General features: G+C 36.6%; 2 protein-coding genes across 3 annotated transcripts in view; one reads left to right on the top strand and one right to left on the bottom strand.

Moving 5' to 3' along the window:
• LOC106867778 (post-GPI attachment to proteins factor 2-like) overlaps positions 1-5,867 on the bottom strand; it is a 99,855-nt gene extending 93,988 nt beyond the window's left edge. Inside the window, exon 1 of the mRNA XM_052972556.1 lies at positions 3,984-5,867. Within this exon, the coding sequence (XP_052828516.1) occupies positions 3,984-4,142 (159 nt within the window). The 5' untranslated portion in view covers positions 4,143-5,867. The remainder of the gene's footprint in view (positions 1-3,983) is intronic.
• Positions 902-25,401, top strand: LOC106884265 (WD repeat-containing protein 55). 2 transcript variants are annotated; one of them, XM_014935551.2, is made up of 7 exons: positions 902-1,060; positions 16,022-16,131; positions 16,888-17,073; positions 18,318-18,390; positions 19,352-19,558; positions 20,708-20,877; positions 22,059-25,401. In XM_014935551.2, the coding sequence occupies exons 1-7, from the start codon at positions 1,007-1,009 to the stop codon at positions 22,636-22,638; spliced, it is 1,380 nt and encodes a 459-aa protein (XP_014791037.1). In that variant the 5' UTR covers positions 902-1,006; the 3' UTR covers positions 22,639-25,401. The 2 variants fall into 2 exon arrangements, with proteins under 2 accessions (XP_014791037.1, XP_014791044.1); XM_014935558.2 differs by lacking the exon at positions 902-1,060 and adding an exon at positions 12,770-12,883.
• Positions 25,402-25,831: the final 430 nt, after the last annotated feature.

Genomic DNA, 25,831 nt, shown 5'->3' with positions numbered 1-25,831 from the left:
TCAAACACAAGTCAGTGTCAAATCGACACCTGACGTTGCATAGCAGACACATTTCTGTTTTATCTATTGATCTTTCTACCTCGATTATCACACACACAGCACAGCTATATCTATTTATCTAACTATCTGCATGTATGTATAACGTGTTTGTATGCGAGTCTTGTAAAGTAAAATGTATAGAGAACATGGTGGGCTTTGGAGGAGCAAGATTTTAAAGTGTTGACTCTAGACCCCCCCCACCACCACCAAAAAAAAAACATCGGAATATACAAGAATTGTGTTCTTTTTATAAGGTTATTGGTAATTTTCCAGTTTCGAGAGGTAAAAGAAATAAATAAAAATATTCAAGGGAAATGACTGAACGATTTACCAGTATTATCCGTACTACTTTTTCTCTAAAACAGCATGCGACGGAATTTTTTTTTTTTAAAGTTTAGGGTTAGGGTTAGGGGTTAGATATTGTGCAGCCGGTCTTCCACGAGGAATTTTCGATTTCTCATAAGAAACTATGATATTCAATCACGTGATTTATATACAAACAGTTAACGTCAATCAAATCACGTGATTTATCTATAAACAAAGTAGTACGGATAATACTGGTAAGACGTTCAGTTATTTCCCTTGTATTTTATTTACTTTTTTAACCTCTCGAAACTGGAAGATTACCAGGTTATTATTATTATTATTAGTAGTAGTAGTAGTAGCAGCAACAGCAATCTTAAGAAATATTTTTAAAAAATACGAAATGAAGGGCTTTTCTGATTTTTAAATAAAAAAAAAAAACGTAAACAAATAAACTCAATGATTATAAAGATGGAAAAATGAATCGAAAAATTATACTTGAAAATTAGATTATTAATTTCGATAACATGCACACACGTTATAGTGGGGGGTGGGGTGGATACAGACTGTAAAGTAAAAGCACAACTTTATCGGCTCCGATGACTATCAACAAATAAACACAGATGAAGTCAAAGTAGTTTTATGCTGTCTTCATTCGATCTCCATGAATACTGTTCAGGATTCCAAGACCAATATCCACAGTTTCTATTTTAAGAAAGTAAGACAAATATTAATTTATCGTTTTTCCCAGTCTATCGCACCGATTTAACTTTAATCAGATACTCTAAGTTTTGCAAATACTTTCACTTTTGCCGACGCTATTCTACACTTATGTCAATTGCACTTGTTGAGCTCTTGCGAAATTATGGAACACTTACTACATTTTCTCGTCCCTACTTCATTCAATGAGTTCTTAAACTGTGTAAATGTCCCCGGGTTAAATGGGACGGAGACAAAGTCTCTCAATGATGGATCTTTGATAAGTGATGTGGCAGGCAACAGCGCGCGCGAGTACGTGTGTATTTATCCTCATAGAGAATTAGACCCGATCAATACGCAAGCAAAATATCTCTCAAACTATACCCTAGCATTATACATATATATATATAAATTAAAAAAAAAAAAAAAAAGAGGTACATCTGATTGTAGTCTTAATAAGACTGTGTCCGGAAGAATAAGGAACAGTTTGTAATGTCTTTGACTACAAGTCTAACCTGAGATGGAAAAGCACAATCTACAACAGTGACTTCTCTATGATTTTAGTGGCATCCTTTGAAGATTTCGTGATCCATACCTAGTCATGTATAACAACAATTTTGCATACAAATGGAGTATGGAGGGCCGGGGAATAAAGAAAGCAGCCAGTTACCAAAAAATAGTGGCATTTAGACATATATCCTGCTAAAGTTGCAAGAGTAACTTTGGTTTCAGAGCCAACTGCTTGTTTTGGAAGGCCTGAAAGAACTGTGGGGCTTAAAAAAAAAAATATCGATCTTTTGCTTAGTAGAGAAAGCCGGATACGATTGAGAGAGAAATTTTAGAATCTCGTATCCAAACACCCATCTCGAAACTCGTTCAAACACAAAGGAGAGAGGATGACAAGTGCATGGAAGCGTGTCTATAGTTAACATTACACTCACTAACACATCACTGACATTTACCCACTTTTTTTTATATATAAAATGTATTTATATAAGTAAATGTTAAATATGAATAAATGAGTTAGTTCGCAGGAACAAAAACAACGAAATAAGCAACTCAGAGCAGCGACGGAGTGAATCAAACTCGGAACGAAAGTGTGTTAATATATATACATCAGTTTACAATCAAAGAAGTGCTACTCAACAATTTAATAGACAATTGTATGTATGTGTGTGTGTGTGTGTGTGTAAATATATATATCATTTATATATATATATCATTTTGGTCGAATCGGTCTCTTGCTACATAGCTAGTTTAATCATAACTTGCGAGAAGATCCTTTGTACATATCACCCACTGGCAACTTGACCAAAATAAAATATGTATTATTAATCTCTGCTATGGTATTAAATGCTCTTTCTTTCGACAGTCAACAGTAGACAGATGTGTATGTTACACATTATTCATATAAGTGTATAACTTTATATAATTTGTAAAGTAGTCTGTTAATAGAAACCATGTGGTAGCTTTTAATTTATATATATATATATATATATGTGTATGTATATTTCACTTCCCTTGTGCCGTAATTTCACTTCAAACTTTCTGACAATTTATCAAATTTAACGATAAGACATTATACATAATAATGTGTTCAATTTAACAGTTAGTGGTAAAACAAAAAAGGATGTCAATTTCACTCACTCCCACTTTATATGTGTGTGTGTGTGTGTGTGTACTTTACGATTCGCTCCCGCGTGAAATAAATTCCTAGGGTCAACATGACAATAAGACCCTAGAAGACGGAGCTCCAGCATGGACAATGTCCGACGAAGAGAAAACCAATAATTATATATATATATTTATAAATTAAGAAAACGAAAAATGAATTTAGCACATCTAGTGCTGCATTGGAAATAACCGATTTTTTAATCTATCAGGACCTACACTATATATATATATATATGCTCAAATATTCTGACGAGTTAAATACGGCCGGAAAGTAAAATGGTATAGCATAATTACAATTAGAATAAATTCTTTTGAATTTTCTTTAACAGAAGTTCCGAAAGAACTTATCTTTGGTGACAATGTCTAGGAAGTTATGATACTGATACCTATCTATAAAAAGGTTATTAAATGATAGAAAGGAAAAGGTTCCAAATGGGAGATATGGCAGCAGAAAAACTTAGACATGGCACTGAGTCCATTCGACGAGGGTGCCTCTACATAGTCGTTAGACATGCTAGAAACAACAGCTAAATCTCTTTTAAACTACATCTTAAAGTGTCTTTTCATCGTTCCACCCGACCCCTACCACCAAAACAATAACTGAATTCCTAGATGCATTGTGTCTGAAATAAAAACAAAATGAATAGTTAAGATATTTTTGACCATAAAAGCTCTCGATGAGCTGGGACTAAAAACGGGAGTCCACTATAGTGGCGAGTTTGGGGTTTGATTCATTTAATGAAAAATGTATATGAATTAAGGTTAACAGCCGCAAGTACAGGTAAAAGAGAGTCAGGATTAATAGTATTTAGAATGGGGTAACTGCTTAGGTTCTTTGAAATATACAACCAGCACAAAATGTGAAACCCTTTACTTCATGAACTTTAACCCATCCTTAAATCTCCATCATAATACAAAATTAAAAAAATCGATTTAGAAATTATAGAAGTTATTGTAAAATATAAAATTATAATGGCAGAAGGCCACAAATTTTATAATAAATATCTCTGGATTTACCACGAGGGTAAAATTTGTAGAACATTACAATACAGAACAGTTATTATTTGAGACAATGCAAATTGACAAAGAAATAATAAAAGGAGAACAGGTGTGTAAGATGAAAGCAAGAATTACATATAGACATAGCTATAAATCAACATTAACAAGATATTCTTTCTTTTTTTTTTTTGTATCCCCAACAGGAAGGGGTTAATATATATTATCAATATCAATGTATATATATATATATATATAAAGTATCAACTCACATTACACACAGTCTCGTTGACATCATAGAACTGGAATAGCACGCCAGAAAAAAAGCATAACAGAAGTGAAATTGACGGTAAACACACAGTTGTGACTGCAAAACGAGCAAAGGAAATTCGGATTAGGGCGCAGTCCTCGGCCGTTCGCTCATTCTTCATGGTTATTTCGTAATATATATATGTGTGTAGAATATATATATATATATATATATATATATATATATATATATATATATATATATATATATATATATATATATATATATGCCTTTATATTTTTAAGATGGGTTTTGACTAAGCTTGTGTGACCAAGCTTTTGGTCTGGTGTAAAGTGGACGCCTGTTGAGTGGAGCAAGTGCTAGCCAACAAAAGCAGGTAGGGTTTAAGATGGGTAAGATATCCGTCTGTTTGGTATGTTACGTGTGTATATATATACAAGTATAAACACTCACTCAATCACTCATACATACACACACAGGTCGTCGAGTGTCGTCTCCAAACTGTAATATCCTAACAGTTATGTATGGAGAATGTGGAACTGGTTTCCGATGATAAATGGACCGGAGGAAGTTTGTTCTGCCTTCCCACTTTCGACGACGACTCTTTGCCCGAACAGCTGTGGGAAGTGGTGGCGGCGGCGATGGCGATGGTGGTGGTGGTGGCAATAAGTGGGGGTGGTGATTGAGCCCATGCGCCCCCACTTACAGGCCTCATCCACTCCTCTTGACTGTTTCTTTTCTTCCCTCCTGACACAAAAATGTCAGACGTGAAACTAGCGACAAAGGTAGAGAGGAGGAGTTGTGATGGTGTTGCTGGTGATGATTATGATGCTTCTGGCCGTGATTGCTGTTGTTATTATGCTGGAAGTGTTCGACATGGAATCGTTGTTGTTGTTGTTAACATAGGGACCGTGTATGCATGTAGTTACGTATTGGTGGCGGCGATGATGATGGAGCTACTGGCATTTACAGCGTTGATGATGGTTGTAATAATACTTATGATTGTGATGATGATGAATGCTGTTGCCGTGTGTCCGTGATGGTTGCTGGTTGAGGCTACATAAAACCAGTGGATTTCTTCACAAATCTTACGAAAATGTATTAAAGACTATTACGAAATCATTGTCAGACGTGTGGATGTTTATACGTCAGTGTTTTGAGTTTGGCAGTGTAAAAGGGAAAAGAAAGGAAAAATAGAAACAAATTTATATCTAAATCTAAATCTATATAAATATATCTATGTATATATCAGTTGGTCTTTCTATTTATCTATCTCGGTCTCTCTCTTCTTAGCAGTCTTTAGAAATAAGAAATAACCCAACGAGTAATAATGGTACTCAAAGATTGGAGTTATTCGATATTCCCCATATATGAAAAAAAAGAAAATACGTCTAAATTAAGATGAATATAATAAATTTAGAATAAGCTCCAATTTCTTACGATTTTCTACTCCCTCATAATAGCCAAATCAGCTAAGGAATTGGTAATGTTTCCAAGAACCCACAACCGAAAACCCGTCTTCAATAATCTCTCTTTTGCTGCCGTTTCTAATGCTTCTGTCATTATTGTTGTTATTAGATGTTGGAGAACAAAACAGATCGACACTTGACTTGTTATATGTATGTGTGATGATGTTTAGATTGCTAAATGTGTGAATGAAGCTATGTGATAAAGCTGTTTTCCTACGGTTTGCAATATTGGTTCACATTCCAGTCGGCTGCTGGCTTTGGTGACAACAGGGCGGGGAGACGGGCACCGACTGCCAACTGCGCATGCTCCTATTCAAGCTCACAGACTTCGTGCCGAATGTACAGACTGGCAGACTTTGATGTACAAAGCGCTCATTTTACACAGACACTCTTAACAACGACACGAGCATACGATAAACGGCATTTTTGTTTCCATAACACACACACACACACACACTCACTCACTCTCTCTCTTTCCGTGAACACACACACGTGTAGGTATATATTATTTCAGTACTAAATTACTGATTATGTTTTGTAATGTATAAATACACATACATTCATACTTACAGATATACATACATACATACATACATATATATATATATATATATATATATATATATACACACATCCTCATGTTTATAAATACATTACATACATTCATTATATATGTGTGTGTGTATGTGTGTTTAAATCAGCAGAAGTTACAAAGTGACTCAAGGGCCATGAGTTTCATATATGACACTTAATCAAAAACAATTATATAAACAAAAATGAACCAAGAGGAATAACTCAGATGGGTTAATGGCATACATTTGAAGAACACAGACAAATACAGGTGTACAAAATACCATATATCAAATTCTTGATTCCTTAAAATCATCCCTGTCTCTAGAGGATATATCATAATCACTGAATAGACAATTGAGGCTCCACTTAAACAGGAGACACAATCTCAAGACTCAATAATTCTCCAAAACTGACATGCCATTCAGAAAAAGGACAGGTTTATTGTCTGGAGAGAAGAGGTCAGTCATGGACATTTATTTCTGGCTCAGTTGCCATCATTGGCATCACATTTATCCAAACTCCAGCAGCCAAATGACAACAATTTACAAGAGAGAAAAAAATGGAATACATTTATGGACTCCAAGGAGATAATTTCAATGAATCAAAAATTTATGTTGTATGGTATTTGATGGACCAGTATCTGCCTGGCTTCTTCAGATCCATGCCACTGACCATTCTCAGTCATTTCTTTCAGCTCATTTTCCTTCAAATCAGACATTACCTACAGCCATAAATGTTGGTATAGATACATGCAACCACGCACACACACCTGCACACGCACACATACACACACACACACACACACAATATATGAGAGAAAGAAAATGGAATTCAAGAGACTCTATACGTACATACATACATATATATATATATATATATATATATCATACTGGTTTCACACAACTGGCACCCGTGCTGGTAGCATGTGACAGCACTCCATACACTCTTTGAGTGGTTAGTGTTATGAAGGACATCCAACTATAGAAATCAGACTGCCAAATCAGACTGCGGTCTGATGCAGCCTTCCAGCTTACCAAATTGTCCAACCCATGCCAGCATGGACAATGGACGTTAAATGATGATGATGATGATAAGACAGATGTTAAACGATGATGATATGTGTATATGTATATATATATATATATATATATATATATATATATATATATATATATATATATATATATATATATATATATATTTCTTTTCTTTTATTCTTTTATTCGTTTCAGTCATTTTGACTGCAGCCATGCTGGAGCACTGCCTTTAGTCAAGCAAATCGACCCCAGGACTTATTCTTTGTAAGCCTAGTACTTATTCTATCAGTCTCTTATGCCGAACCGCTAGGTTACGGGGATGTAAACACACCAGCAAATATGGAGAAAATGAAAGGCCTCATCATGTGCAGGAAATGGAAAATACTTATAAAGGTGCAGTGTGGCTGTATGGTAAGAAGCTTGCTTCCCAACCCCATGGTTCCAGGTTCCACTGAGTGGCACCTCGGGATAGTGTCTTCTACTGTAGCCTCAGGCCAGTCAAAGTCTTGTGAGTGGTGGATTTGGTAGATGGAAACTGAAAGAAGCCTGTTGTATATATATATGTGTGTGTGTGTGTATGTATATTTGTGTGTCTGTCTGTGTTTATCCTCCCCACCCCCATCGCTTGACAACCAATTTTGCTGTGTTTATGTCCATGTAACTTAGCGATTCAGCAAAAGAGATTGATAGAATAAGTACTAGGCTTACAAAGAATAAGTCCTTGGGGGTGATTTGTTTGACTAAAAGCGGTGCTCCAGCATGGTCACAGTCAAATAACTGAAACAAGTAAAAGAAAGAATTAAATATCATTATTTATTTATTTATTCAAGTTATTGAACTTAATGCTGACAAATATCTTACTCTTGTGTGAAACTGCACACCAAGCACCAACAGATTTCTTTATTGCCCATAAGGGGCCAATGGAAAGGGGACAATACAAGCACATGTGGGGACATATAACACAAAATTCAAATAAAATTATAAATATGATAAAATGACTGCACCAAGAGCCTGGAAAGCTTTGAACCAGGCTTCCAGGCAGTGCACAACTTTAAATTCCATAAGTTTTCTAACCCTTGCCAACAGAAACTTCCATAGACATTAAAAATTGTTTCTAAAAAACGTATTTGTATCTTGAGGCAAAACAATAATCATATATGAAGTAGATGAGAGGTTGCAGAAATGACTGCTTGCCAATTCTATAACTAAAAATTATGAAGACCAAGCTACAGACTTATACGAATGACAGTTTTAGGCAGTAGCAAAGTGGTTTAAAATTTACAATGGACGAGAAGTTTTAGCTAAATGCTGGTTGTCTATCACCTTCACAGACAATAAATATGATTTGGACTCAACTTGAAATGCAGGTTGATCAATCTAGTTAAGCCTGAAATAACATTAATCAGTTAAAAATTGCTCTGCAAGATGAATGATAACATTAGGGTGGCTACAAACCTCCAGCAATGGAACAGTAGTAATACCATTATTAGCTGGTTTAGGAATATCAAAGTATTTATTTGAAAACATAAAAACAGATTTACACAGATTCACATTGTAGGCTTCTATGCGTTTGTCATCAAATCCATACTTCTCACTGCAATAGATTTTGCTAAATCATATAATGGTATCGATAACTGGTATTGATTTAATGATGCAAAAGACAAAGAAATATTTCTCATTACCAGCAACTCAGCACAAGTAAAAAAAGAATGCATGGGATGGGAAGCACACTTTATTACCCTTCCTTCGATATGTGGATGGGTTCTTTTGACAGCATATAAATTGGTGACCTTCTCAGCCAAGATATCTTAGACCTACCTAGGAAAAATCTCCCCAATAAATTTCAGTCTATATCACAATGAAGGGGTAGCCATCTCTAAGAATTACTTCTAACATAGGCACAAGGCCTGAAATTTGAGAGAAGGGCGAAGGGGTCAATCGATTAAATCAACCCCAGTATTTGACTGCTACTTATTTTATTGACCCCAGAAGGATGAGAGACAAAGTAGAAATCCTACGGGTTTGAACCTTGAAAAGTTTCAAACGCCAGTAGAAATCCTGTAAAGCATTTTGTTTATCTCTTACAATTCTTGCTCTCCACTGTCTTAGCTTATCACTAATAATGCCATCAGGTACAGCCTAGGTAAGAGGAAATTCTTAAGGACTTAGGACTAAAATTACCAAAGTGACAAACATTAATACAAGAAACCTCTTAGGCACCACCTTCAACCTAAATACCAACAAGAAATCTGATGAAAAGCTCACCTACATAAACACAGCATCTTGCTAACCATCCATTGAATTCAAAAACCTAGCCAAGGGTGTTGACAGAGATTATAGAACCAGTAAATACTTTTTTGATAAAGCAACCCTTTTTACATTTTAAATACCAATGGCTTTGAGGATAAAATGTTTTATGCCTCAAGCAATGTAGTCATATGCATAAGGCTCCCTAGAAAGAAAAGACGTAAGGTCATCCTGGTTCATTCCCTTTTTTTTTTTATTGAATGTAGGGATCGGCTTTGTTAAAGTTTATTTTTAACTTAGGAGATAAACAATTTCCAGCCAACCACAGGTTTTCTTTTATTCATTAAATCTTTTCAGTCATTAGACTGCGGCCATGCTGGAGCACCACCTTGAAGAATTTCAGTTGAATGAATTGACCCCAGTATTTTCTAAGCCTGGTACTTATTCTATCAGTTGCTTTTGCTGAACCACTAAGTTATGGGGACATAAACACACTAACACTGGTTGTCAAGTGGTTGTGAGGGACAAACACACACACACACACACACATGATGGGCTTCTTTCAGTTTCCGTCTACCAAATCCACTCACATGGTTTTGGTCAGCCAGAGGCTATAGTAAAAGACACTTGCCCAAGGTGCCATGCAGTGGAAGTGAACATGGAACCATGTGGTTTGGGAAGCACACTTCTTCCCACACAGCCATTCCTGTGCCTATACAAGCTTTTTTAACAGATGCTCCATAAAGTTAATCTAAAACAACTTATGACAGATCCGGCAACACAAAGCTGTCATCTGACATGCACAAGTTGGACGTTCAGACCTCAACTAACAACACACTGTCAGGTTAGATTATGCAGTACCAAAGCATGTGTCACTGATATGACCAAGAGAAAATTTTAGATTCAGTAACCTAATCACATGTGTAATATGAGGAGCAGTGAAGGACTCCTCACAATAAACCCAGCAGTGAAATCTGGCCTTTGAAAGAAACAACCTGGAAATATAGCTTAAAATGGAAGACACTTCGGCGAATTCAAACAATTCAGAAATGAAACTTGATGCTCAAATAATTCAAACTAACGAAAAAAGAAAAGCAGAAATTGCTATCTATACGTCGTCTGATCAATAAGTATCCGAACTGTTGCCATAGCAACAAAGCTAAGGCATACAGAGTAAAGCCACTTGGCACAGATTTACCGTAAACTCTGCTGTGCATGCACACTAAGTTTTAACATTTTAGCTCACTTCTGCTGTTTACAGCTGTGCTTGGAAGGTAGGTGTGTAGCGTGTGATCGTCGCATTGACCATGACAGAGAAAGCTGACTCCACACACACACACACATTATTTTATATATATTATTTATACTTATTATGTAGACTTATTTGTATAGCTTTATAAATTTAGTTTCATAACAATCATTTCATATTCCCAAATGTTTTCGCATTGAAAAAAACCTTCTAAGGTTGAATGGAAGTGTATAGCTTGGGATCGTTTTTACTGGATGTCTCAAAACACCAGTCTGTCAACAAATTTCAGAGGTGACGTAAAAAGACATAGAAAAAAACCCTGAGATGGGAAAGCACAAAAAGAAAGAAGCAAAAAAGCTAGCTCTAAAGCCCGTTAGAGTTGTGTCCCTTGGATTGGTCTATAATCGTCCTGCACCTCAGCACTCGAGTGCAAATGCCGACCATTACTTTTTTGTTATCTATGTAAATGTGGAACGAAGAGAGAGAGAGAGTAAGGATAAGGTGGAGAGAGCGTGAGATGTGTGGGTGTGTACATATATGGGAGATAAAACCTTTTGGTGCCACTTTAGCATCTGGTCTACCTAGTGTGCCGTCTAACCCTAACTCAAATCCTAAACCTTAACCCCAACCATAACTTTAAACCCTAACTGTAACTCTACACTTTAACCCTTACTCTAAATCCTAACCGAATTCAGGTCATTTCACAGTGTAGACTACAGATACTGCTTGAATGGAACTGAAAGTCATGGGTGCTGTGTTGTTTTTTGATTCTATAAGCGTGTCCGTGAATGTTTGTTATATGGAATCCAAAAAGGTGCCACAGGTTGTTGTTGGAAAGATGGTGGATAATCTTGTGGGTGTCAACCAAGTCAGTTGCCAGACGTCTGAGCTTTAATGTGTGCATGCCCAGGGAAGCAAGACGTTCAGAGTATGGTAGACGTCTGATGGTGGGTATTCATTCTGTTGCACATTTCTTGCTGAGCAAGATAGGGGTTCCAGGATATTGATGCAAATTCCAAGTGTGGATGTACCATTGTCATTTGATATCAGAGTTGGGGAAGAAGGTACATTGGGATTTCCAGCATAGTATTCAGCAATAAGCTCAGTGCATTCCTTGGGGGTCATCAGTGATCCGACCTGTGTGAGGATTGTGAAGAGGGCCAACTGGGGAGTGAGGTCTCTGTTTTGAACGCACATATTTCCAGAACACTTTACTGTCAGGGCTAGCTGATATACTTCGTTGAAACTCAAGCACTGCCTTTTTTTGTCACTTGCTTGAGACGGTTGGATGATCTGTTGCATCTTCATCTGTTCTCATCTGTTTTATGCTGTCTGTATTTCTGTTCAGCATCACGACGATCTTTCCTGGCTAGTCGAACTGCTGCAGTCTTCCAAATTGCATTGTTTTTATTTCTAGAGTATTTGCACAGTACTGATGCTTCACATGCAGCCCAGATTGCAGTGAGGATATTTTGAAAAACAGTATTGACGTCCCCTGAATCGTAAAATTCAAAGCACTACACTATATAATCCTTAAGCTTAAGGTCAGTAGCCATCCCCTAGATTATGAAAAAATACAAAAACCCTTGTATAGAACTATGTGCTTCACAGTTTCAGCACATATCTGAGAGAGGAAGCTGCACGCTAAGGAGAGGGAGCACTGTGGTTCACGCAATGCTGACCTTGCTGTGCTGGTGAAAGGTAGTGTTTCTGTTCAACTCTGTGTATGTTGTGTTTAAAAACATGTTTATATTCTTGAATGTGATAAAGTGTAGAATTAGATTATTATCCTGCTTCCAGCTTCAGTGTTGCAGTCAGGATTTGAAAAAATAGGGCACATTTACCCCACTTTATTTTGTATGTTTGTTTCCTTTTACACAATATTAAGACAACGGCTAAAAATTTTCGGAAGCAGCAACCCGACTAATTTTATCTACGAGCTGCCACTGGTGGGAGGCTATAATGCTGTTAAGATGGTCCTTGGAGAGACTCTCATGTTGGCTGGTAATATTTTCTCTGAATCTGTTTCCAACTGGAATCTACTTAAATTTGTTTTATTAAGTGAAGTCAAAAACAAAATGCAGTCTCATCACATACTCACTTTTGTTTTTGTTTCCCGATAAATTCGAATTTTTATACATTTTAATGCAAGGAATCGTAAATTTTTGAGAAGTAAAAATAACATAAAAGTGAAATAAATAAATATAGCTTTGATTTCGTTTCGCCTAGTTAGTGCCTGTTCCGTATTTTACTGTTAACTTACTCGCTGGTGAAAGAATCACTTGTTTTCTTTCTACCAACGATGGCCGATCCATCAACGTCTCAGGTACGTTCACAATATATATCTATACTTCTTTCTTTAACAGTAATCTTCATATACATATTACGTGTGTAACATATGTAACAATATTAGTCTACATAATTTATAAGACGTGAATGTATGCAATACACGTTGATCTATGTATATATATGTATATATGCATGTGTGATCGTCCCTCGTCTTGGTCCACGTGTTGAGGGCAACGAAGATCCGTCGTGAAGTGATTCTCATAAAACTTAATTAGTTATTTTATTTAGAGAAATAACACTTGTGTTTCAAATGTCACACTGCCATTTAGTTATTGTGTCTCGTCTGAGATCGCCAGTGTTTCTTGCTGAACACATGAACCCCAACGTGGTCGGACGAGATGAATATGAAAATGTAAACATCGCCAGGTGCGATCATCTCCGAACTTTTGTTTTGCTGTTGTCATTCTAATATGATTAGATGTGGCTTTATATCTTTGGTGTTGTCTTTAGATCGAACTGTCTGTGATCCTACAAGTTCTTGTATATATTTGGGAAAATGAAGTGGAGAAGTTTCTTTGTGTTGATCAGTCCACCATAGGAAATCAGCTTGAAATCAACATTGCATGTTAGTTTCACATGGCTCCCACTGCCTTCAGTGTTGAAGTTGTATCTATTATAAACGATGCTTTGTCTAAAGATAGGTGGATTGAACTCGTAAACTGATGTTTCAATTCTTGATTGGAACAATCTACTTCGTTTTAGTCTTCAACTTGATTGAGAAAATCATAAATCGTATAAATCTCTATTGAAATATTAAATCTCAGTGCTTGGCAAGAAAAAACCCCCAAAACCTCAACATTTTAAAAGGGAAAATCCGTCATCCGTTAAAAAGGATCGAAATTAGAAGAGAAAAGAGGACTCCGTAGTTATGGAGTAATAACCGAAAATAAAAATTTAGATCATTCTTTCTTTACTTTCTTCATTTTTAACGAAAAAAATATTTTAAAATGTTCTCACTACTTTGTCAGATACGTAGGCTCACTCTAAACTAACCAAAATATTCTATTAATATTCTATCACGGGCATCATATCTCTCTGTTTCTCATGACCAAAAAGAAAAAAAGAATGTTCAGGTTTTAGATTTGTATAAGCAAGCAATATCGTATTTAAACAAGTATTTTTTACACTGTAATGATGCAATTTATTTGGTTAGTTAAAGCACTAGAATATTTAAAATTCGATTACGTATGTGTTATAGATAGGATGTGCAAATAGCCATTGTGATATTAATCTTTTTTTGCAAAATCTGATAATCCTATTAACTGCTGTTAAGGATAATTACATTCAGCTATGTGTTTATTCTCTCACACACACATTTGTGCCTTTAGACGCAGAAACATGTTCACATATGAATAGGATTCCTCACATACAAGTATTGGTTGCATGCTTCTGTACGTTTTAGAATTGGCAGGTTTTGTTGTAATTAGTACTTCACAGTTAATAAAGACCTACTTAACATACTGTTTACTCATCTGTAAGGTAACAGCAAGAGGTGTAAAGGGTACAAGACAAGAAACTCGGAGTTCCAGCTGGTTATATCTCTTAGTACTGCATCATATGACCATCACACCTAAGCCTGAACTGCCTCACTTCACTCAGCTGTGTATATGTACTGCAATGTAGAAATGATTCACTGTAAAATAGCCTCGTCTTTGATTAAACTTTTTTGTTGTTGTTGCTGCTGATGATGATCATCGTTTAACGTCCGCTTTCCATCCTAGCATGGGTTGGACGATTTGACTGAGGACTGGTGAACCAGATGGCTACACCAGGCTCCAATCTGATTTGGCAGAGTTTCTACAGCTGGATGCCTTTCCTAACGCCGACCACTCCGGGAGTGTAGTGGGTGCTTTTACATGCCAATGGCACGAAGGCCAGTATCTGAAATCACCTCTGGTTCTATCATACAAAATCTTGTTTAAACCTTCTATCAGAATTTTATGTTAGAACTTTTTGTCTACTAGATAAAAAAAAAATAACAGGATCTATGTATATATACATTTCCTTGGCTGCATTCTTCTGAAGATGGGCGTTTGCACTCAAAATATAAAGGTTTTAAAAAAAATTTTCTGCATTCTGAAAAAGTTATTTCACTAGATTACTACCAATTCTTGATTATTTTGAAAATCGCACAGGTAATGGGAAAGGCTTGAGTACCAATGCAGAATTTAACGTCTCCAGTGGGTATTTATTGAGAAAAGTCAGAGCCCATTAGGCTGGCTTACTCTGAACAAAGTATTTTGGTGGTGCCTCTGTTTAACATATACAGTATGATGGGTATTTATAATTTGTTACCAGATTTGAGATTATAAATTTTAAATCAAAGGATCAAACAAATATCCTCAGTGGAAATTAAAATCAGATTAGGAACTCAGCATTTAATTCACACACGCACACACTCCTTTTGATGTTTTATTTTGTGTTTGTTTTATTCACAGTCCGACTATTTTTAAAACACTTGTTGCAGAAATTGACAATTCCAATGAAATATTGCAGCACAACAGTGTTTAGTATTGTGCCTTGCAGAGTTAGTTTCAACTTGATTATACTGTTCTTATAAAACCCCAGTAGTTTAGTCATTCTAAACTTCTGTGGGAGATTTGTCTTCTCATCTGTCAACATCTGGAGATAAAAACTTTGATCAGAATTAAGCATTGTATTTTATTTCCAAATACAAACATGCCATTTGTATCAGTTGCTAGAACCATCTTTTATATAAATGTTCTGTGGTAGATATAGGCAAATGAATGGCTAATGGGGGAAATTATTCTTTCTGACTGGATAAATCATCCAATCAGAATAAAGGGTCATCACTAGGCTATAGTATCCATGACTGCTCATTCACAGTTATACGCGAAAGCATTTACATTGTTTAATTAGATAAAAATATACTAATAGTGTGTCTTCTAGTCTAACTCGGCAATGTTACTCTTTTCTGTATAACTTAGCAAGGTACATAACTCAGGCTGTCTCTATGTTTGTCTGACCGGTTTCCATTTTCACTTCAGCTTTTGTCGTAAATGCTTTGTTTCATGTATCAACATAATGATGTTATTGTCATAAATGTCAATGATTTTTTTAATGATAAATTCTGTTTTATATTTTCTTTATTTAGGGAGATCTGAAACCCAAGGCCATCTCATTGAGTGATGTTGTGGTTGATGTTTGCTTCAACCCAGTGAAAGATGTTATTGCAGCAGCTCACATAGGAGGAGATGTCTCTCTGTAAATAACAAATATCTTCTCTGTACAAACATTCACACATACACATATTAGTCATATTTATCTTCTACCATATTGGTTTCAAATTTTGGCACAAGGCCAGCAATTTCGGGCTAGGTGGTATGTTAAGTTGATTACATTAACTCCAGTGCTCAACTGTTACTTATTGATCCTGAAAGGCAAAGTTGAGCTCAGCAGAATCTGATCTCAGAATGTAAAGACATGAAATGCTGCTAAGCATTTTGTCCGCTGTGTTACCGATTCTGCCTGCTCACTGCTGCCTCTTTATTGATACACTGCATTACAATGACCATTTATTTACTGCTGTTGATTTAATAACAGACACATAAGTATTAAGAAGTTCGCTGCATTGCACTTTGAACAGATGTCTTTGAGTTGATTTGTGTCTTGGGATTGAAAGTTTGTTGACAGAAACTGTATAGAATCCAGTCATGCATGCGTATGTGTGTATGTGTTTGTCTTTGCTTGTCTTCACATTAATCCTATCTTCGCCATAGCAACATTATATGATGACAGTGGTGTTTGGAACATAAATTAACAGGGAATTTTGATGGCAGGTTTTAATTTAGAATGCCTTAAAATAGGAAGTCTCTGTCATAAAAGCAAGGGCAGTCTCAGGTGGGTTGATATCAAAAGGGTCATCACTAGGCTATAGTACCCCAGTTTTCCCCAATAGCTATTTGCATGTACTCCATCTCTTGATCTCACCTCAGAAAATGTCTTTTGTTCTATCCCCAGGCATTCCTATTCAGTTGAAGGCGACAACCAAGATCTTCTGCTGCTGGAGCACCACAAGAAGTCATGTCGATGCATACAGTTCTCGTCTGATGGCAACATCTTGTACAGCGGTTCCAAAGACAAGTCAGTTGCAGCTGTAGATATGAATACTGGTGCTGTCACCTGGCACAAGAAAACAGCCCATGAGTAAGTAATTATGGTCATCACATGTAATGTTGCTAATTTCATTATGAACTGGTGCTAATTTAGAACAGCTTAATCCACCACATTACTTACTTTTATCATTGCTAACCATTTAGATTTCAGTCATTTCAAATCATTGGTTTCAAATTTTGGCACAAGGCCAGCAGTTTCTGTGGAGGGGATTAGTTGTGTTCATTGACCCCAGTGTTTATCTTGTACTTATTTTATCATCCCTGAAAGGATGAAAGGCAAAGTTGACCTCGGTGGAATTTGAACTCAGAATGTAACGATGAAGGAGATGCGACAAAGCCTCTTGCCTGACATGCTAAAGATTCTGCCAGCTCATTGCCTTTCAGTCACTTTAAATTTTTGATATTAGTTGTCTGTGATTGTCTGTAGCAGGCATGGGCAACCTTTTTTGAGACATGGTTCGTCATCAGGTGACCTACACTACTAATAGAATTAGAGGTAATTTTTTCCATTGGCATGTCATTCACAAAATCACACAGATTACAGTTTTTCCCATGATTAATCTCTAGGGTTCATAATTCAGTTGTTTTACTTTGTTTAAAAGGGGATCAATGATACAGGAGCAATGCAGAGGCTTGCTTTCCAATCATGGTTTTGGGTTTGGCCCTATTGTGTGGCACCTTCAGCAAGTGTCTTTTACTATGGCCTGAGACTAACCAAAGCCTTGTAAGTAGATTTGGTAGATGGAAACTGTGTGAAATCCTGTTGTATATATATTCTTGTGCAGTGCATGAACAGTTTTAAAAAAAATGCTGGATAGAATATAATAATTACCACATTTTCCTTCATACAAATCAAATTTTTCAAAATAAATTTACAGCTAAAAAATATGGGTTGACTCATAAACCAAGGCAACTTTGGAGGATTAAAGATTCCATGTGAAATGCATAAGATTTGCAAAGATAATGATGATGTTCGATTGTTTACACTATATACTACATTGATGCTGGAAAATATGGTATTAATTTAACCAAAACATGTTTTTTTAATGCTAAATTCATATTTGATAAGTAATTCTATTGCTTTGCAAAAATTACATTCAAGAAATTTTGATAGTGCTTTTTAATTAAGACACAAGTTCATTACTTGTTGTGGTTAGGGTTGAAAACAAACCCACCCCAACCAGACTTGCCTGTACTCCATCTCTAACTCACAATACTTTCTTCTTTTATTTAATATGATGTTTCTAAAAAGAGCAACTTTTCATTCCTTTCCAGGTCAGCAATTTACAGCTTACTTCTGTTGGGTGACCATTTTCTGGCTTCTGGAGACGATGACGGAACTGTTAAGGTAACTTATTGCCTGCTACTAATCTCTTAATTAAGTGACTGTTTTGATGTTTTAGCCTGGCCTTCTCTCTTACTGATGAGATAAGAAAGTAAAGGTATTTTAGGAAAGTTGTTTAATTTTGTCTAAAACTATCTTTAATTCGCAAGTCTTACAACAGGTGTAGATAGCCACACCTATATTACTCAGGTAAGTAATGACAAATCTGTTGAAATATTTGAGATTCATTATTTATAGGATATTAGAATAATTAAGGGCTGTTCTGGATACATGACCATCCATCTGAGACACTGGTGAGATGACTGACTTGTTTAAGGTAAATTGTCAGTGGGAGTAGTTGAAGGTGTTAGTTTGACCGTGTGTTGGTTTAACAGTCGGTAGTTGAACAGTGAATGCTGAGTATCTTACCTATGTTCGAGTAGTACGGAATGCGTTCTGTTTATTTTTTTACTTGTTTCAGTCATTTAACTGCGGTCATGCTGGAGCACTGCCTTTAATCGAGCAAATCGACCTTAGGACTTATTCTTTCTAAGCCTAGTACTCATTCTTTTGGCCTCTTTTGCCGAACCACTAAGTTATGGGGACGTAAACACACTGGCATCGATTGTCAAGCAATGTTGTGGGGACAATCACAGGCACAAACATATACACACACGTACATATAAATATATACACGACGGGATTCTTTCAGTTTCCATCTACCAAATCCATTCACAAGGCTTTGGTCGACCTGAGGCTATAGTAGAAGACACTTGCCCAAGGTGCCATGTAGTGGGACTGAACCAGCTGTAGAAACAAAAAAGTAAGTGCCAAACCATATAACTGGAACCTCTTACAGCTTTCTGGCTTGTCAGCTTCTGTCTAACCCATGCCAGCATGGGAAATGGACGTTTAATGATGATGATGATGATAATGTAATAGTTATATTTTCTTTTTTTCTGTCTTATCTCTTCCTTCCATGTAGGTGTGGGATCTAAGAGCCAAAGAAGCATCCATGGAATTAAAATGCTGTGAAGAATTCATAAGTGGCATGTCCATTGACGATGCCCATAAAATCCTGTTGGCTGCTTCAGGTGAAGGAACTCTTACTGCTCTGAATGTGCGTCGCAAACGACTGGAACTTCAGTCTGAACTTTTTGATTCTGAACTGCTATCGGTTGCTATAATTAAGGTAAGTTTGATTTCATTGGATGAAGACACAACAGTTGTTTTTTTTTATGTTGTGAGTTTTTGTAGAGGTTTAGATTTGATATCAGCACATAATTTACCAGAAATAAAGAAATCAGAATTAACAAGTATTCACTGTGTATGTGTATGTGTAGGAGGTGAAGACGTGATATAGTAGAGGTCATTACATTAGGACATCAATAAGACTGAAATTCTCATTTTTCTATGAACAGACTTCATCTTGTCATAACGAAACCTACCAACCTGCTGGTTAATCCATCCATCTTCTCTGCTCATTATTCCTGGGAGAATCGTGGGGGCAGAATCCTCAGGTGTCTCCTTCATAGTATCCAATCAGAAGCAACTGTCATTACACACTTTCCTACTGGATTCCCAAACATGATCAACTAAGACTATGGATGTTATCCAACCATCTCACCTATGATCCAACCTTAGGTTTCCTGCCAGTTGGCTTGGTGTGAAGATTCCATCCTGTGAATCTTTTCTGCAACATTCTAATCATGTGTTCTTATACAGGAACTGAAACCTCTCAATCTGGAGAAGTAGCAACTCACCTTGGAGAGGTTCCCCAATCTAAAGTGATTAATTTAGATTTTTAATTCTGTGCTTAAGCTCCAAGTGCATTTCTCTCCCCCACCTCTCTCCTTCTCTGTGTCTGTCTCTGGAATCAGGCCAAGTAGTTTCAGAGAGGGAGGAGGATGTCACAGTCTTGTGGCTCTTGTACAGTGTCAGCATATGAACTCACTACTCCTGTGTATTAAAAGATTAGTATTTTACCCACTGTGGTTTCCTACCTCCGTCGGAGCTGTGTTTAATAACTCTGGCATTTCAGGAATTGTGAGGATTTATAGTGCTGGCCTTCTATTCTGGTTTCTGTTGCTTCATGTAGACTAATGCCTGAATAGGTGCCAGTTTGATGATGGTAACTTCCTCAGGAAATATTTTATCCCAGAAACTTTGATACTTACCTCCCTTACAGCTGCGAGAAGCTGATGCAAACGCAGATTTTAGTTTCTCGCTCAGAAATACAAAGGTGGGGTAGTTGCAGTGGAATTGAATCTATCATCTTCCTTGTCTGTGATTCTGAAAGTTAATTGTTTTTTTTTTTTTATTATCATTATTATTAATGTAGAATGGGCGTAAAGTTGTTTGTGGCACTGGAGAAGGAGTCTTGAATCTTTTCAACTGGAGTGAATTTGGAAATCTCTGTGACCGATTCCCAGGTCATCCGATGTCCATTGATTGTATTTGTCCCATTTCTGAAGACATCATTTGTACTGGTTCTCTGGATGGAGCTGTCAGGTAAGTTGGTCTAAATATAGCTCTTATGCAATCTCTTGAGTTAACAGAAGTAGCAGCTAAGTCATTGTTGTAATGGAAATGGTACACCCTTCCCATGGGACAAGTGGTATGACACAGCCACTATAAATTGAGATGACGTCAACCAGTTCGGGGAGTTGTGTGTCAGTCGTTGTAGAGTTGTATGAATTCTCAGTTGGAGTTAAGTTTCAGTTACGTGTTAGAGTCGCATTTGAGTCACAGTCAAAGTAGACGGTTCAAATTCGCTGTCTTGCAGAGCTATCAATGACAGCATGATAGACGAAGCAGTGTATTACCATTTTGGTACAGAAGAGATACACTGTATCCGATTCTAAGAGAATATCGTGGCTACTAGAGTAGATACAACAGCTACAGTCACAACAGTGGCTGCACATTATAAGTGTGGAAAACACCACATCATAACAGTCATCCTCAAATAATACAGCGCCATCTTTAAAATATGTTTGAATAAAAGATAATCATGACTGAAATGCCATTGTAACCATTGCCAAATTCTTCTGACTTCTAGAAGCAGACAGAACTTGGAGAGTCTATACAACATGCTGAGACTGCAACACAGCACCAGGGTTTTCTATGTACCAAATCTCTCTTAAATCACACCCTTATGTTTTAAGAAGGACACATTTGGATAATATGTAGGGCTGGAGTTCTCAAGACTGACACGTATCAGCCCTCTTGCTTCTAAAATATATTGGTGAGGTTTAAATTCCTTCTCCATCTTCATCCTCAGTATTCAGCTGCTACTTATTCTATCAACCCTGGAAGGATGAAAGGCAAAGGCAATCTCAGTGGAATTTGAACCCAGAACTTAAAGATGGACAGAATGCTGCTAAACATTTTGCCTGATCTGCTAACAATTCCGCCAGTTCTGTAATAAAGTGTGTTGAATGGTCGTCAAACAGATGGAGATATGGCCTACCTGGCTTTACAATCACCTGGGCATCTGTATGCTGTGGGTCTCTTTGCTCAGGGCTGAGCTAGGGATACAATAACAACCACTCTCCCCTTACAAACCTGTGTATCATAAAGGATCTCATTATCTCTCCCCCTCTCTCTCTCTCTTTCTTTCTTTCTGGTTGTTCGTAAAATCTCGAAATCTGTTTCTTAATAAATGACTTTTCTTTTTTTTTTCTCCATTGCAGAGCTGTACATATTTTACCAAACCGATTTCTTGGAGTGCTTGGGCGACATGCTGACTTTCCAGTGGAGAACTTGAGTTTGTCTCGAGACAAAAAGTTCCTGGCTAGTTGTTCTCATGACCAGACTGTTAAGTTTTGGAACCTGGACATTCTGTCGGATGTTGAGGTGAATATCCAGGAGAAAGCCAAGAAATCGAGTCGTATGAATCCCTTGAATAAAGAAGACAACTTCTTTGCGGATTTTGGGAATGAACTTTCTGTTAATACTTCTGTGAATCCTGACAGCGACAGTGAATCAGAGAGTTTCACTGATATGAGCGACATTGAGAATGCTGGCAGTGAAAATGAGCAGAGCAAAAAGAGAAGAGCCAGGGAGACAGATGAAGAGTCTATAGAGATTTCAGACAGCGATGAAGATGACATTAGTGATGATGATGTTGATATTGATGATGATGATGATGATGCAGGTGGTGATGATGATAATGATGGTGGTGATGATAAGAATTCTGAGGCTAAGGATATGAAAGCTGATACTGAAAAAAATACTTGTGAAAAGAGTGAAGATAAGAAACCAGACACTTAATGATGAAAAGGCAAAAAGTGTTTGTTATTGTTTTGATAAAGAGACAAGTGTAAATGTGTGTGTGTGTGTGTGTGTGAAAGGGGGGGGAGGTTCGAAATGCGAGGGGGAATTAAATGTTTTTGATATTGCTCATTGTTTGGAAGTCGTGTGTATACATACATACATATATATATATATATTAATCAACATTATTATCACTTTAACATCTACTTTTCCATGCTTGCGTGGGTCAAAAAAAAATATATTCAAGCAGATTTCTTATGGCTAGATGCCTTTCCTGTCAGGTAATATTTCCCCCCATGGCTGGACATGTTCTCATAGGAGAGTGCAAATGAATGTCACTGCTTGTAATGAGGGCGACTTTTGTTTGCAACTATCATGTGATGTCAACACACACACACACAATGAATGTTTCTCTATCAAATCCACTGACAGGGCTTTTACAGTTCTATATTTAAAAGATGAGGAATTATTTACATTTGACAGATATTTGTCCTCATTTTGTTTGTTGTTAACACAATGTTTTGGCTGATATACCCTCCAGCCTTTATCAGGTGTCTTGGGGAAATTTCGAACCTGGGTTCTCATTCCGAAGGTATTTTTTGTTGTGGTGGTGGTGGTGGTTGTTGTTGTTGTTATTATTATTATTATTATTATTCAGGTCACTGCCTGGAATCGAACTCAGAATCTTGGGGGTTAGTAGCCCGCACTCTTAACCACTACGCCATATGCCCGTGCGTATGCATAATAATAATAATAGTAATAATAATAACATTGAAAAATACTTTAGGAATGAGAACCCAGGTTCGAAATTTCCCCAGGACACCTGATGAAGGCTGGAGGGTATACCAGCTGAAATGTTATGTTAACAACAAACAAGATGAGGACAAATATCCGTCAAATGTAAATAATAACAGGGCTTTTGTTTACAATTTGTGTGATGTCAAAGTAAAGTCACACACACACATTCTTCTTGAATGTTTAGCATGACAGATTGTTGCAAAAGGTTCAAGTAAAAGGGACCAGTCAAAGTAGCACCAGAGAAGAATAATCCGATATTCCTCACAATACTGTAACTCCTGGTAAATTAACATGATATTCCTCCATAGCATGCAAATTCTAAGTTCCCCATTTAAGGAAGTTAATTGAATCATTTAGCCGATTACTCTGTCAAATGTAATATTTATTCACAGTTTTGAATTAATCCTGCATAATCTCTGAGCTTTGAGATATTTCAATGATGTGCTTATTTTTATGATGACATTGTAGAGTAGGTATGATAAACCAGATCTGGCCAGTTTAAACAATACAATAAAATATTTCGATCTGATAAGACTGGTTTAAATGCCAAAGGGTTAATTTAAATGTAGCTTCATCTCTCCAAACGATCTTTTTGGAAAGTGTGTATCATCTGCACATCTGACCAAGAACCACTCAAAAAACTCCACTCTTTAGTTCAGATCATCTTCATTGAGAACATGGACTATTCTTGGAGTGTAATTTTTCCAATGACAGCACTTCAAAATGCAACAGATACTTCATTTGAAGTGGAGTCAGTTTTTTGTGCCTTAGTTTACTTAGCTGTGTCAAGAAATAGGTTCCAAGTGATATTGTTGGCTGTAATAGACCAGATTCATATTGAGAGAGAGAGAGACATACATCTTTGTTCTGCTTAGCACCATGAAAGTGGGAATTACAAACCAGTTCTGTGAGACCGTTTAGCAAATATAACCCAGTTATGCTGCAACAAGCTCATTAGGATCATCATTTAATGTCCGTTTTCCATACCAGCATGGATTGGACAGTTTGATAGGAGCTGGTAAAGCTGGGGGCTTCCCTAGATTTTGTTGTTTTGACATGGTTTCTGCACCGGGATGCCAACCACTTTACAGAGTATATTGGCTGCTTTTTACATGGCACCAATACCAACAGGGTTACCAAGTAATTTGCAAGACTAATAACTGCTCAGTTGCTTGCGAGGGTTCTGTTATCACCTTGGGTCTTTAGTCCCCAACTTATTTGTACTACAAAGAAAATAAAATCTTTTAAATAAATATTTTCATAGAATCATGTTTTTCTGTAGAGTGCCTTCATTTATCCTTTCATGTTTGAATTCATGAAATTATATTTTTAAACTGAAAATCTGTGTTGGTTTGATGTGTATCTTTGAGCAGAAATTCATCTGCATTTTTAGGAATCATAAAATGATAATGTTGAAACAGTGGTGTCCAAGAGTTGCTGTTTTCCTGAATATTTTGCAGAGTAACTATCCCTTTCACATACAAAAACTTACTTGAATGAACAGAACAAAGCAATTTCTAAGGAGAATTGTAAACATGACTCTCTTTGTATAGGTGTAGGACCACATCTAGTTATCTTGTTGCCATTTGTGACAAATCGAGGCCATGATCATACACTTTCAAATTGATTTAATGGTTTTCTGAGTTGTTTGTATCCCTATGATCTTGAGATTTGTTAACTCGTTAGCGTTCAGATTACTCTGTCAAATGTTCTGCTTATTTATTCACATTGTTTTGAATTAATCATTCATTATCTCATGGTTCTGAAATTTTAATGTTGCTTATTTTTAGAATGACATTGTAGGATAGGTGTGAGAGGCTGGATCTGGCCAGTTTGAACATAAAACGGAGAGAATATTTGGGCTGGATATTTTATCCAGATATCTGGATAAAAAACACAAATTGTTGATGACTACAGCAGAAGAGATGTTCATATTTTAGAATAAAAACTGGTTTTGATTTATGTTCTGTTTTTGCTTTTTTTTTTTTTTTTTGTGATGAAAATGGCTGATGTATTAGACTGTCATGTTCTGGTTCATGAGACAACAAGGGGTCAAAAGTAATTTGTTTTAGTCAACTCATTGAGGAAACAAGCATATGATGGTCATAACAATCTCCTCCTTTATGCCAATGTTTTTCCTTCTTTTTCAACCTCTGGACATTATCTCAAGTCCCAGGACTCATAGGGTCAGTGATCTGGTTTCCCAAGACAAGGGACTGAGATCACAACATAGCATTCCCCTTGGATGGGATGCCAGTCCATTGCAAGGGACACTCCTTTACAGCTGAGTGGACTGGGGCAAGATGAAATGGTTTTGAATTAATCACTCATTATTTTGTAGCTTTGAGATTTTTATGTGATTGTTCATTTTTTGAATGACATTGTGTGGTAG

Source organism: Octopus bimaculoides, chromosome 13, assembly GCF_001194135.2.
Source record: "Octopus bimaculoides isolate UCB-OBI-ISO-001 chromosome 13, ASM119413v2, whole genome shotgun sequence".
Classification (NCBI taxonomy): Eukaryota; Metazoa; Mollusca; class Cephalopoda; order Octopoda; family Octopodidae; genus Octopus; species Octopus bimaculoides.
Note: the sequence above shows the minus strand (reverse complement) of the source record. Positions and strands in the feature narration are given on the sequence as shown.

What these genes read in the sequence shown, in the direction of transcription:
- LOC106884265 (XM_014935551.2), top strand. Translation starts at nt 1,007, where the DNA reads ATGAATACTGTTCAGGATTCCAAGACCAATATCCACAGTTTCTATTTT. An exon ending in ATAGGAGGAGATGTCTCTCT is followed by an intron (nt 16,132 to 16,887) that starts GTAAATAACAAA and finishes TTCTATCCCCAG; the next exon opens with GCATTCCTATTCAGTTGAAG. An exon ending in TATCGGTTGCTATAATTAAG is followed by an intron (nt 19,559 to 20,707) that starts GTAAGTTTGATT and finishes TTATTAATGTAG; the next exon opens with AATGGGCGTAAAGTTGTTTG.